Genomic DNA, 12047 nt, shown 5'->3' on the forward strand with positions numbered 1-12047 from the left:
CTAAGCTGCAGTTCTGACAGCTCATCATATGCAGCTGAAGCACACAGAACCAAAAGTTCCTAGTTTCTAGCCCAAGCAGCTTCTGATATCTGCTCATGATTGTCTTTTTGAGAGGAAAGGAGTTTGCAGACCATAAGCAACCCACGTGTATGGAGGATGTTAGAATCTGGAGGATGAACTTTGCAGCAGGGTTTATAATCTTGGAATCTTCAATAGATTTCCCCTCCCCCATTTTTCCTTCAAGAGCAGCCATGTTACTCTGTACTATGCCAAGAATAGCCATGTACGTTTGTAGTATTAAAAAGATCAAAAATCCTGAGACATGTTAAGGAACAAATGCTGTATTGTATTTTCAAGGAGCAATGCCCACTTCTTCAGATGTATGAAATGGACAGAGAAATATGGATGTACAGATACACACACGGGTTACTCACCCCTGCAGCTCAGTTTTAGTGTGTGCACACATGTGCAAGTGTACAGAGACTGAGATGCAATGGTGGATAAACCAAGTTAACGAGAATGAAACAGAACAGGAATCATTGACTCACAGCAAATACATCATATAGTATTTATTTCCTTCAATCCTTTATTTTTTCCATTATAATCTTTTTCACTGAATCTGTAAAACAATAATCAAGGAAAGCTGGAGAAAGAGATTGCCTGGGCAATTCTAAATGATAGGAAACTGACACGGGTGTACATTTCTTGTGGGAGGTTAATCATATCACCAGTTTGTTTGCTTTTATTTGAGAGGGTTCATAACAACAAGGACTGCTTTAAATGAGACATAATGAATCTTCTCTGCTTCTGTACAACATGAGACTGGGAATCTCCACAGAAATCACATACTGAACAATTAAGATGTGAACATAAAGAATTTGCTAATTTATCAGGATATATCTACTACTACTTGATATATGTTTTAATTTTTCCTGAAAATGGTCTGTATGCCTTCCCTTCAGTGTGTCTGCACAGGGACAATTTTCATTAACCTATACAGTGTTGGCAGAAAACGAACAGTGTTGTTCAAGAGAAAATGCAACATTTTTCAAGATATTAGATGCATATTTTTATTCTGAGCTCCTATCATTTACATACATCTTGAATTTTAGCATTATCGGATAATTTCAATATTTATATTCAACCCAGTGGATTTAGAGTTCAAGAATAATCTGAAAGGTTTTGCATCTTATATTAGGCAGAAAGAGTTAAGACCTGACTAAGCAGGCTACACTTGGTAAAGAAACAATTGCCCATAGTGTGTGTGTGTGTATACAACACACAAACTTTCTCAAAGGCTTGCTAACCCTACCAAAACAGATCTGCTATGAAAGTAAATAAATTTTCGTTGGGATACCTTTGGACAAATCACAGAACTCAGCAGCCAAGTGGTTAAACATTTATGATTTGATTTTATCTCGGCTTGGAATGTCGTTGGAGTGTCCCACTTCTAACAACTGTTTGCTAAGTTAAGGCTTTAATGTTTACACAGCGCTGAATGAAGCAGCCTGGTCACCAGATGTGAATGCTTCCCCAGACTGGAGTTTTCTATCAGATCACCGTCCTAATGGTCCCTGCGCCAATCTTCTTCCTTAGGACGTCCACCAGCCTTTGCAACCTGGAATGGGGGAGGCGAGTGAAGAAAAGGAAACTAATATTAGGAATGTCCTGGCTGAAAGAGACAGTGTTTGCTCTGGACCAATAAGTCCCAGGGGTGGTCATGCTAGGAAACAAAGCATTACTGTAACAGAGACAGGCTCCCAAGGCAGAATGCAGACAATTTGCGAGGAACTTTTAACCTACAGCCCAGCCCCGTCCCAGTCAGAAGAGCGTGTTAACTCATCTCCCACTTCGTAGTAAACACAATATCTGAGAACCCCGCATCTCTCAAGTTTGCACAGTACTGCCGACTGCTTGTGTGTGAAGCTTCTTGCAGAGATGCCTTCACACATGCAGCAAATTTGGTACCTGTTTGGGGGGGGGCAGGGGCAGGGGCAGGGGGGAACCCTGCTTTGGTGCCTGTTGCTCTCATTACATGGAACACCCAATTCTCTTTTGTCATTTAAAATATCTCTGCCCTTGTTTCTACCTCAGCCACGAACAAGCTTTAGTTGAATGCGTGCTGCATATTTCCCTAAATTTCCCTATACATCATAATGTATAATATCATTTGCAGAATTGGAGAAACTAGTGAGATGGTTGGATAGGGAAGGTGGAAGCCCTTTGTTTGGAGAATCAGGCCTCCTCCTTTTCCCTCCTATCCCTTCTTCCTTCTACCACGATTCCCTACAATACCCACCTAGTTTTCTGGCAGCCCAGCTCATCCACCTCCCCATTTACATGTTATTAAAAACCAGTTATGGAACAGGCTCCCAAGAAAGGCTCACCTTTAAACATCATTTTAACATTTTAAAGATCAGTTAATGTAAAACATTTATTTGCGATTAGGTATTATTACTATTGTTATAAGAATATTTATTTATATCCCGTCTTTATTCCTGTAAGGCACCCAAGGTGCCTTACAGCTACCACCAAGAACACAGAAAAAAGAGCAATAATTAAAAACTAATTTTATATACTATTGTTGAGTTTGTGGGTGCCAGACTCCTTTAATCGCTGAATCCAGAAAGTGTTAGAATTTGATGAGGGCTGAGGGTTTTAAGCTGGGTGCCAGACAATTCTCATCCCAGGATTGACCAGCATTCTAATAACAATACATTTTAGCAATTTCCTTTGTTAATGCATAAAACTTTTTTTGAAGGTTCTCCGCCCCTGCCCCCTGCATGGCATAAAAACATATATTGAGAGAAGGGGAGCAAATCCAACACTAGTATATTAAAATATACAGTACTTTTTGCCATTGGGAATTTCAATAAATTGCCCTCAGTAAAGCTCAAAACATCAACATAGTTATACAAGAAGGAAATCATGTTCCATCATATGTGAAGAATGTTAAGTGCAAATGAATTTGTTCTCATGGATGAGAGAAAGAGATATATATAGTTACCAGACGTCCCCGTTTCCTGGGGACAGTCCCCGGATTTACAAATCTGTCCCCGAACAAAATCCATCCCCGGAACGTCCTCGGATTTCATTTAATGTCCTCAGATTTATATTTTAAGTGTTGTAGATTTATTAGTAGGGAATGAATGTTGTGTGATTGCTTCATTGGCACAAGACACATCATATAGGGAGTTCTGGCGAGGCAAAATGGCGGGTGCCACGGCAGCAAGCAGCTCCTGAAGCCAGCCAGAGCCAACTGCGCTACCAGGCTGGCTCTGGGCTGCTGAGACTGCCGCTGCCAGTGCCGAGGGGGAACCGGGGATGCCCGGTGCATCAACTGGGGGAACCGCTGGACCCCCTCCCACAACCCATATCGAGCTGGGAGCAAGAGAGCTTGGTCACCTGGCCAACTGCCCAGTGGCGCTCCAGGGCCAGTAAAAACCCCGGAGCTGACACAGTGAGGAGGAGAAGAGAAGGAGAAGGAAGAAAGAGAAAGAGGAAGGAGAAAAAAGAGGGGAGCCCTGACCTTGCCGTGCCGCTGCGGAGGAGAGGTAGGAGAACACCAGGAGGGCAAGGACATGCAGCCAAGTCCAGGACCAACCTGAACCTACTCCATGGCAGCTAGCGCTCCAAGAGAGCAGATGAGGCCCAGATGAAGGCTATGCGACAGAGGAGACCACAGAAGAGAAGATATTACTTCTTTACAGTGGCACCTCAGGTTAAGAACTTAATTCTGGAGGTCCGTTTTTAACCTGAAACTGTTCTTAACCTGAGGTACCACTTTAGCTAATGGGACCTCCAGCTGCCGCTGCACCACCGGAGCACAATTTCTGTTCTCATCCTGAAGCAAAGTTCTTAACCCGAGGTACTATTTCTGGGTTAGCAGAGTCTGTAACCTGAAGCGTCTGTAACCCGAGGTACCACTGTATTTATTTTTTAAATAATTTTTTAAAAAATATTTTACCCCCTCTTTTCAAAAAAAAAAAAAGTGTCCCCGGATTCTTTGAAAAAAATCTGGTAACCTTAGAGAGAGAGAGAGAGAGAGAGAGAGAGAGAGAGAGAGAGAGAGAGCTTTATAGCCGATAACTGCAAGCTCTACAAAGATAGCTGCTTTGGTTTTAGTGATCCAAGCAGAAGTATCTGATACTGACAGAGGTGCACGCTAGGTATCGAAACTCTCACATTTTCCAGGAGACTCTAGGCTCCTTCCAACTGTGCTTTTTATTGCACTATTCAGAAAACTTCATCCCTGAAACTAGATTAGGAATCCACCCACTACGTAAAAACATTGGTACGGGAGAAGGGGGCAGGGTGAGTGGTAGGCAATAAGGCTTTCAGCAAGAAACAGGAAATGGTGACAGAGAGGTTTAACTACTTTTACTATGCGCTGTGATACTGAAGAAATTTATGCAGGTCAAGTGAACCAGGAGAGCAACAGAAGGCTGCATACATGCAGATGTGCTCATGGCTACTTGGAATAAGAGGATGCCTACCGGTCCCAGTAGGATAAAGGGTGATGAGCAATTCGCCATGCAGCTTCCAAACACTGAACCTCCAGAATGCTTTCCCACTGAACTAAAACCCTTCTGTATGTGTCTAAAAAGTTTAAACCCTCCAATTCAGGCATAGGCAAACTTGGCCCTTCAGACGTTTTTTGAGACTACAATTCCCATCATCCCTGGCCACTGGTCCTGTTAGCTAGAGATGATGGGAGTTGTAGTCCCAAACCATCTGGAGGGCTGAATTTGCCTATGCCTGCTCTAATTCCAATGGGGCTTAACCTCAAGTGTGTGTACAGGGTTGCAAAGTTACTTTTTTGAAACTTAAAAATCATCATTGTTAAACGAGGGCTGCAAGATTCAGATAAGCTTAATCATGATAAGAGTATGTTGGTCCTCCCTGATGAATCAGGAAGCAGATTTGGAAGTTTTTACCATTCTTTTTAATGGAGGGGGAATCCAAAGTTTGCACAAGCAGGAGGTGAGCATTCGTTCCCTTCTCTTCCAAGTTATACCCCCTTCAACACGCCCCCCCCCCCCGTTTTAGAGGATCAGGTTCCCTCTGAACAGTGAGGGTGGCATTGTATGGGGCCGCAGCACGGTGGCAGAACTGCCTGAAATTGGATGGAGAGCCTTTGCCCCAGCTAAAGCAAGTTCCTTCTGCACCATTTCGTAAGTGATATGTAATTATTTTCTTATCACTTGGCACGATGAAACAGAAAACCTAACAATTCAGATGTCTGTGTGGGCTCAACGTTGCTTAAGATGTAAAAGCTGGGAATGTACCAGTCTAGCCTGTCTGCATGAAACCTGAGAGATACAGGCTAAACACTGTGGTACCTTCTTAGCGTTCAAACATTTTATTATGGAAGACGATGCAAATATTTGGAAGTCGTGGAATTCCTCAGGGGGAGCAAGCTCAGCGCACTCCCATCCACAGGTTATGCTACTGGTGTTGTCTCAGTTCTTGGGGGGCGGCCACAGCAAAACACATTCCACCTCAATGTGGCTCTTGTCTTGTTTTCATTTTCTCCCCTTCAGCAACAGAAGAAAGCCCACCAACATTTGTCAGTGAAGTAATACCATGCATGGGAAGGGAATGGGAAAGACAATGGCTGGAGGGCTTACTTATGAGCCTCAAGAGTACAGACATATAAGGAGATGCGACCAACCACCATCGGGGAACACCACAATTGACAAGTCAATGAGGAGTCACCCATGCTTGAAAAGAAATACCCATAGGATGAAAGTTGCTGTCTTCTGGTTAACTCTGAAACTGTCAGGCCTCATTGAAAATAATGAGGCTTAGCAATCATGGCTATGGCTCTTCAGATGAATGATGACGGCTATCATCAAAATGAGGTAGACCACACCACGCATCAGGAATGCAAGACCACTTTGCTCTTTGTTTTATTCCGGAAAAAAACGTTGCAGGTTTAATCAATGGTAACAAGAGGAATTAAGCTTTTTCTGGGTATGAAAGAAATGGACCCAAAGCAGAAACTACATCTCAAAAGCAGCAAATTACACTTGAAGAGAAAATTATTTATCTAAGAAAGTGCTTTTCATTCAAAAATAGTACTTGGGATAGTACAACAAGACTGGGCTGGACTGGCCAAAATAAATTTTTGGCTGCTCTTCCAAATGCACGCTCTCTCTCTCTCCCTACACACACACACACACACACACACACACACACACATATAGAGCAAATTCCTCATTGTTCCAGCAGGCCCATTTTTCAAGTGGAAGCTCAGACTCTGGACTGCTTAGCAAGTATTGGCCCTGACACAATTGCTTCAGTTGCACCAGGGATAATCTGGCCTTGATGAGAGTGGGCCCTGATAGGTTTACCTGGTGGGGTAATGACAGTGGTGGATGCCAGTGCTGCCATCAACACTGAGTGGCTTGGAGTTGCCATTAAAAATTTCCACAATGTACTGGTGTGTCACTGCGCTGGGGGCACTTTAGGAAATTAAAATGGTAGCTTCAAGCCAACTGGCATTGGAATCATAAGCCACAGGGCATCAGTGGGCCCCATCAGGTTCTTGGTACCTATCAGCTGCCCAAAGGTGCTGTGCCTCACCATAATCAACTCCTGCCCGGAAATCTATGTCCCCACTGTGAAAGGACATGTGGATCCAGAACTGGCCTCCATAGTCACTTAAGGACTCACTGTTAAAACCGTGTTTATGGAAGACAATCTTACTCGGCTACGAGTGATCGCCAAAGAAGACCGTGCTCATAAAAGGTTATAAAAAGTGAACAATAGTATTTAAGCAGCCAGCATCACCATTATTCATTTCTAATAGTTTATTAATTTACATACCGTTTAATTCCAAAATAGGTTTCTAAAAATGCTTATAAAAGTATAAACATCAATTTACATGTTAGAATTTACCATTAAAATATAAACATCCATAATTAAAATACACAATAAAACAACCCCACTAAAGTACACAAACCCATAGTTAAAAGGTGCAATAAAGCAGTATCGTACCAAATACGTTTACTTGGAACAACTTTGTTTAGGCATTTAGCTAAGTTGTGTATTAGATCTGTTGTTCGGTCCCAGCTCCTGCCCACCTAGCACTTCAAAGTGCAAGTAGATAAATAGGTACCACTCCGGTGGGAGGGTAAACGGCATTTCCGTGCGCTGCTCTGCTTCGCCAGAAGCGGCTTAGTCATGCTGGCCACATGACCCGGAAGCTGTACGCCGGCTCCCTCGGCCAATAAAGCAAGATGAGCGCCGCAACCCCAGAGTCGGTCACGACTGGACCTAATGGTCAGGGGTCGCTTTACTTTTAGCACTAAGAAAGGTGACTTGCCCAAAGCTACACCGCTGAGCACTACTTGAGTCTGCCTGGATTCCAGTCACTCTGTTGTGCTGGGCCTGAAAGAAGTCACCTTGATCGAGGAGGCTGCAGAAATTGGCACACACGCCGATCACAAATGTATGTAAGAGACAGGAGAGAGAAAGAGATGGCGCAGCAACCGCGAGAGACTTTCTAGGCTTCCATATATCTAGGATTTATGAACAAGCTCTGTTTGTAACATATTCGTAATAAGAGATGTTCTCCTGAATATAAACCAAATACATTTCCATTACAATTGTAACTTGCAACCCAAATGAAGGGGAAATTTGATCACTCCTGGACATAATACGCAGTTCTGGAGATATTTTTTTTTACATGCATCATAGAGACAGGAGCTACAGAACAAAATATGAAGAAATGCAAAGAGTATGTGGATACTCGTCTATGTTATTCTTCCATTATTATGATATATTATACCCATCCTCAGAGTACTTCACTGGTTACAGAGCCCACTTCAAGGATGTGGTTGTGAAATACAAAGCCCCCAAAGGCTTGTGGCTCTTCCTGCTCATGACTTGAAATCTGCTGGGGAGGCCCTGTTCTGGTGGTTTGACTTGCCAGATGGAGGGACCCCCTCAAAATTTCATAAGCTACGGAACTCACTCTCCGCCCCCTGTCCTGGCTGGCATCAGTGCTGTCAACCTGATGCCTGGACCAGGTTTGTAAGTGTCTTGAGGACAGCACTGGAAGAGATGTTTGGTGAGAGAAAAAATATATCAAAACTATGAGTGTATGTGTACATTATGCTCAAATTCAAGAGGTATTTAAAATGGATAAAAAAGTGGGTTTTCAGTTGGAGAAATCGAAACTGGAGACGGAGTTACTAGAACCAAAGACTAAGGTACTTTCGAGGATGTATGACTTGCTGCTTAAATGGAATACACAGGATGAGACAGTCAAATCTGCTATGATAAAATGGGCACAGGATGTAGGACACAACATTATGTCTGAGGACTGGGAAAGGTTATGGAACACCGGTATGAAATTCACGGCATGTAGTGCCTTGAAAGAGAACATTATGAAAATGGTATACCGGTGGTACATGACCCCAGTCAAGTTGGCTAAAATATATCATCTTTCTGATAATAAGTGTTGGAAATGCAAAGAGGCAGAAGGGACATTCTTTCACCTATGGTGGACCTGCCCGAAAGTAAAGGCCTTTTGGGAAATGATACATAATGAGCTGAAAAAGGTATTTAAATATACCTTTTCTAAGAAACCAGAGGCCTTTCTTCTGGGCATGGTGGACCGGAAGGTGCCAAAGAAGGATAGAACCTTGTTTATGTATGCAACCACAGCAGCAAGGATCCTTATCGCAAAGTTCTGGAAGACACCAGATTTACCCAAACTGGAGGACTGGCAGACGCAGCTGATGGACTATATGGAGTTGGCAGAAATGACTGGCAGAATCCGAGATCTGAGCGAAGAAACAATGGAGGAAGACTGGAAAAAATTTAAGGACTATTTGCAAAAATACTATAAGTTGTTTGAATGTTAAGATTGTGCATGATTAAGAAACGTCACGCCTCTGCAATTTATCTAGGTAAATGGTAAAGTAAGTAACGATAAAAAAACGAGACAAATTAGAAACAAAATATTATGTTTATTAAAAGTTTTGAAAACAAACTACAAACTTTTGAAATTGGTAACATAATAAACTCAAAGGCATTATAAGATGTGAAACAAGATAATAAATTGCTGAACTGGTTAGAATAATGAAAGCAATGTTGAGAGGATGTGAGGAGGTCCAAAAGAAAGTGAATTTGATGATATCTAACTTTTGTCTTCTTTTTTCTACTTTTCTTCATATATATATAAAAAAAATGTTTCTTGTATGTTGCTATGTAAATTAATCTGTTAACCTATGGAAAGAAACGCAATAAAAAATTTATAAAAAAAAAAAAACTATGAGTGTATGTGGGGCTTGAAGGAGGAGTGGCAATCTTTAGTCCCACTGCAGGTGTGAGGTGAGGAAGAACTGGGAAGGAGGTCTGCCCCAAGGGGGAGGTGTGACTACCCCATAAAGCAGGGAAGTTAACTGTGAAGCTCTTCTGTGGAATGCCTTTTTGGGGTGGTGACGCCCCCCACCCTCAGTTTTCTAAACTTCCATTTTATCTTTGTGTTTGGCATTATTTTCTCTCCAGTTTAGTTTCAAGCTGTTAAAATTAAGTTAGCTTATTTGTATTGTCTTGAAACAATGTTGCATGGATTTATTTACTTTTGTATTTACTTACTGACCTCACACTTATTTCTAACCATTCTGATTTTTTAAAATAATTGCAATATGTTGTTCATTTGGTACGTTGTGATCCACCATGGGCACAATTTTGTGGAAAAGTGATATACAAATAAACAGATGGTGGTGGCGATGACCTTTAGACACCTGCCTGTTTCTTCAAGGCTTTCAAACCTCAAATAATTTGCCTGTGCAGCAACAGTGACAAATTATTGCTTCTAAATGTGCAGAACTGTGTTGTGTTTTGATATTTGTTGACGGCTTTATGTGTTATTATTGGATTCCATCCTGAGGTTTTAAGACAAAGAAGAGAGATAAGTTTCAAAAGTAAACAAACATTTTCATCATTACCTTTGTGAGTTTCACTAGGGTGTGAAAGGTGGGATATAAAGTCAACAACAAATGAACCGAATACCTGAATGTACTATTCAGAATAGGAGCAGGAAACAGGGCTTTGCCTATAACAAAACACTGTGTACTTCAAATGAAAAACAGCTGAGCAAATTTAATATGGCAGCATTATTAGTCATTTACAGTGCTATGAGACTAGGGTTGCCATATGTGTGGAATTTCCTAGACATAGCTGGAATACTGCAGTCTGAAGCAGGGTCCAGGCAGAAATCTCTGAAATGTCCTTGAAAATCTGGATATATGGCAACCCATGTCGGAATTCTAGATTTTGTTGAATAGCTCAAAAACTTCATTATTTTTGAGATTTTTCAAAAAAGAAAAAGAAAAAGAAAAAGAAAAAAGCACAACATAGAACAACAACAACAAACAAACAAACCCAACTACTTTGCCAAAAAAACTCAACAACATTTGTGTCTGGATTTTCACTTTTTGAAAGATGTCAACCCTAATGAGAGGCTTTGGTTGTATACATGCTACTGGCTTAAAATGAAGCAAGGCCATTGTTTCTTTCACTAGATCAAAGCTGGTTTGTGGGGGAAAACGCATCAAAAGATAGTATTTCTTAGGAAGCAACAGGGTAAATAAAGGATTGTGGCTTATTTTGTGTGTTCATCGCTTCTCACACCAGTGATGGGAGGGCACAGGATGCAGAGTAAACAGGGAATGTGTATGCAGCCTTTGTTATTTTTGGTACAGCTGCCTAACACAGCTACTGTTCTGGAAATCGGGTCCCAAAAAGTTCAAAAAGAACTACTATTTGGGTTTCTGTACCTTATATCCTAGCTGCTGTCTAGACACCAAATTGACAACATGAGGTTTTGGCCCTAACCTCTATGCTATATATGAGTATAACACTGAATGCTCTTCTTCTCTGGGATGACTGCTCTTCAGTGGAAATTGCCACACAGCTAGGGGAGTGTGAATCTTGCTGAAGTTCATGACTTTTTGAAGGGACCAAGACAGGGCGCTGCCAGTATTCTTCAGGAAGCAGTGATTTCACCTCCCTTCAAACTAATAAATACTTCAGTACAAATGCTGTCTGTAGCACAGTTAGCTCAGCTTCATGGGCAAACTGTTTGCTAATGCATGTGAGCCTAGGTTCATATGAACTGTAGTTACATCACCAGCAGACTACATTAGGTCTGTAATTCTTCTTGAGGGGGTTTACACAGCCACATTCATGTAATATCAGAAATACTACCAATGGGAGTTGCACATTTATTTTGCAAAATATGGTTGTTAGCAGTGTTCTTCATTGTTGCACAGCGCAAAACTAGAAGTTTTTTGACCTCTGGTTTCTTCCTGTCCATGGTATGCACCATAAAAACATCACCACATTATAACTAGGAGTGATCAAAACATGCAATATCACTATCTCTAAAATTAGCTGAAGCTATGAGGTGTTCTTCAGATGGTCAATACTGGTATTTTGTGGGGAGAACTGAGGGCTTAGTCACATAGTGGTCTTTCTCATCATTGTTATTTGTCTTTGCCCAAAGCAGTTCCTACCTATGAGTAACAGATCATCCATCTTGTTTATTTATGAGCAGAAGCTGTATTTTGTGATAGTTTTCTGATCTTTTGCTTTATACTTGTTGCTGTTTGGAGGCCATGCACACCCTGGCAACCTCACAGAAGATCAGAAGGTTGATGGTTTGAGTCCACGCAACAGAACTGTGGACTATCTGTATTGATATTACTTGGCACTGTGAATGAGTCTTGTCAATTTCACTACAGCTTTTTATGGGAGAAAAGTAGGTTTCAAAGCTGGCTTGAAAAGTGAACAAGTGATCTCATCTTTCAGAGTGACTTCCTGCCCCACGATTTTGAAAAGTTGGTTTAATTATATCCTTAAGGGCAGAAAATGAATGGGACAAAATGTGCTACCTCCCTGCAACGCTGGATCACCCATTGTCCTTTTTCATAAATGTCTTTTCCACCAATCAATATCCAGAAGAAAAAGAAGAGTTTGGATTTGATATCCCGCCTTTCACTCCCCTTCAGGAGTCTCCAAGCGGCTAA

At 41.6% G+C, this 12047-nt stretch overlaps 1 protein-coding gene across 3 annotated transcripts in view; it reads right to left on the reverse strand.

Annotated features, from left to right (window-relative positions):
* Positions 1-544: 544 nt before the first annotated feature.
* Positions 545-12047, reverse strand: part of MIPOL1 (mirror-image polydactyly 1) — a 212581-nt gene continuing 201078 nt past the window's right edge. For all 3 annotated transcript variants that reach the window (XM_081209231.1, XM_081209232.1, XM_081209233.1), the window contains exon 12: positions 545-1618. In XM_081209231.1, coding sequence (XP_081065357.1) covers positions 1552-1618 — 67 coding nt within the window. In that variant the 3' untranslated portion in view covers positions 545-1551. The remainder of the gene's footprint in view (positions 1619-12047) is intronic.

Source organism: Podarcis bocagei (genome assembly GCF_964188305.1).
Source record: "Podarcis bocagei genome assembly, chromosome: 1".
NCBI classification, from domain to species: domain Eukaryota; kingdom Metazoa; phylum Chordata; class Lepidosauria; order Squamata; family Lacertidae; genus Podarcis; species Podarcis bocagei.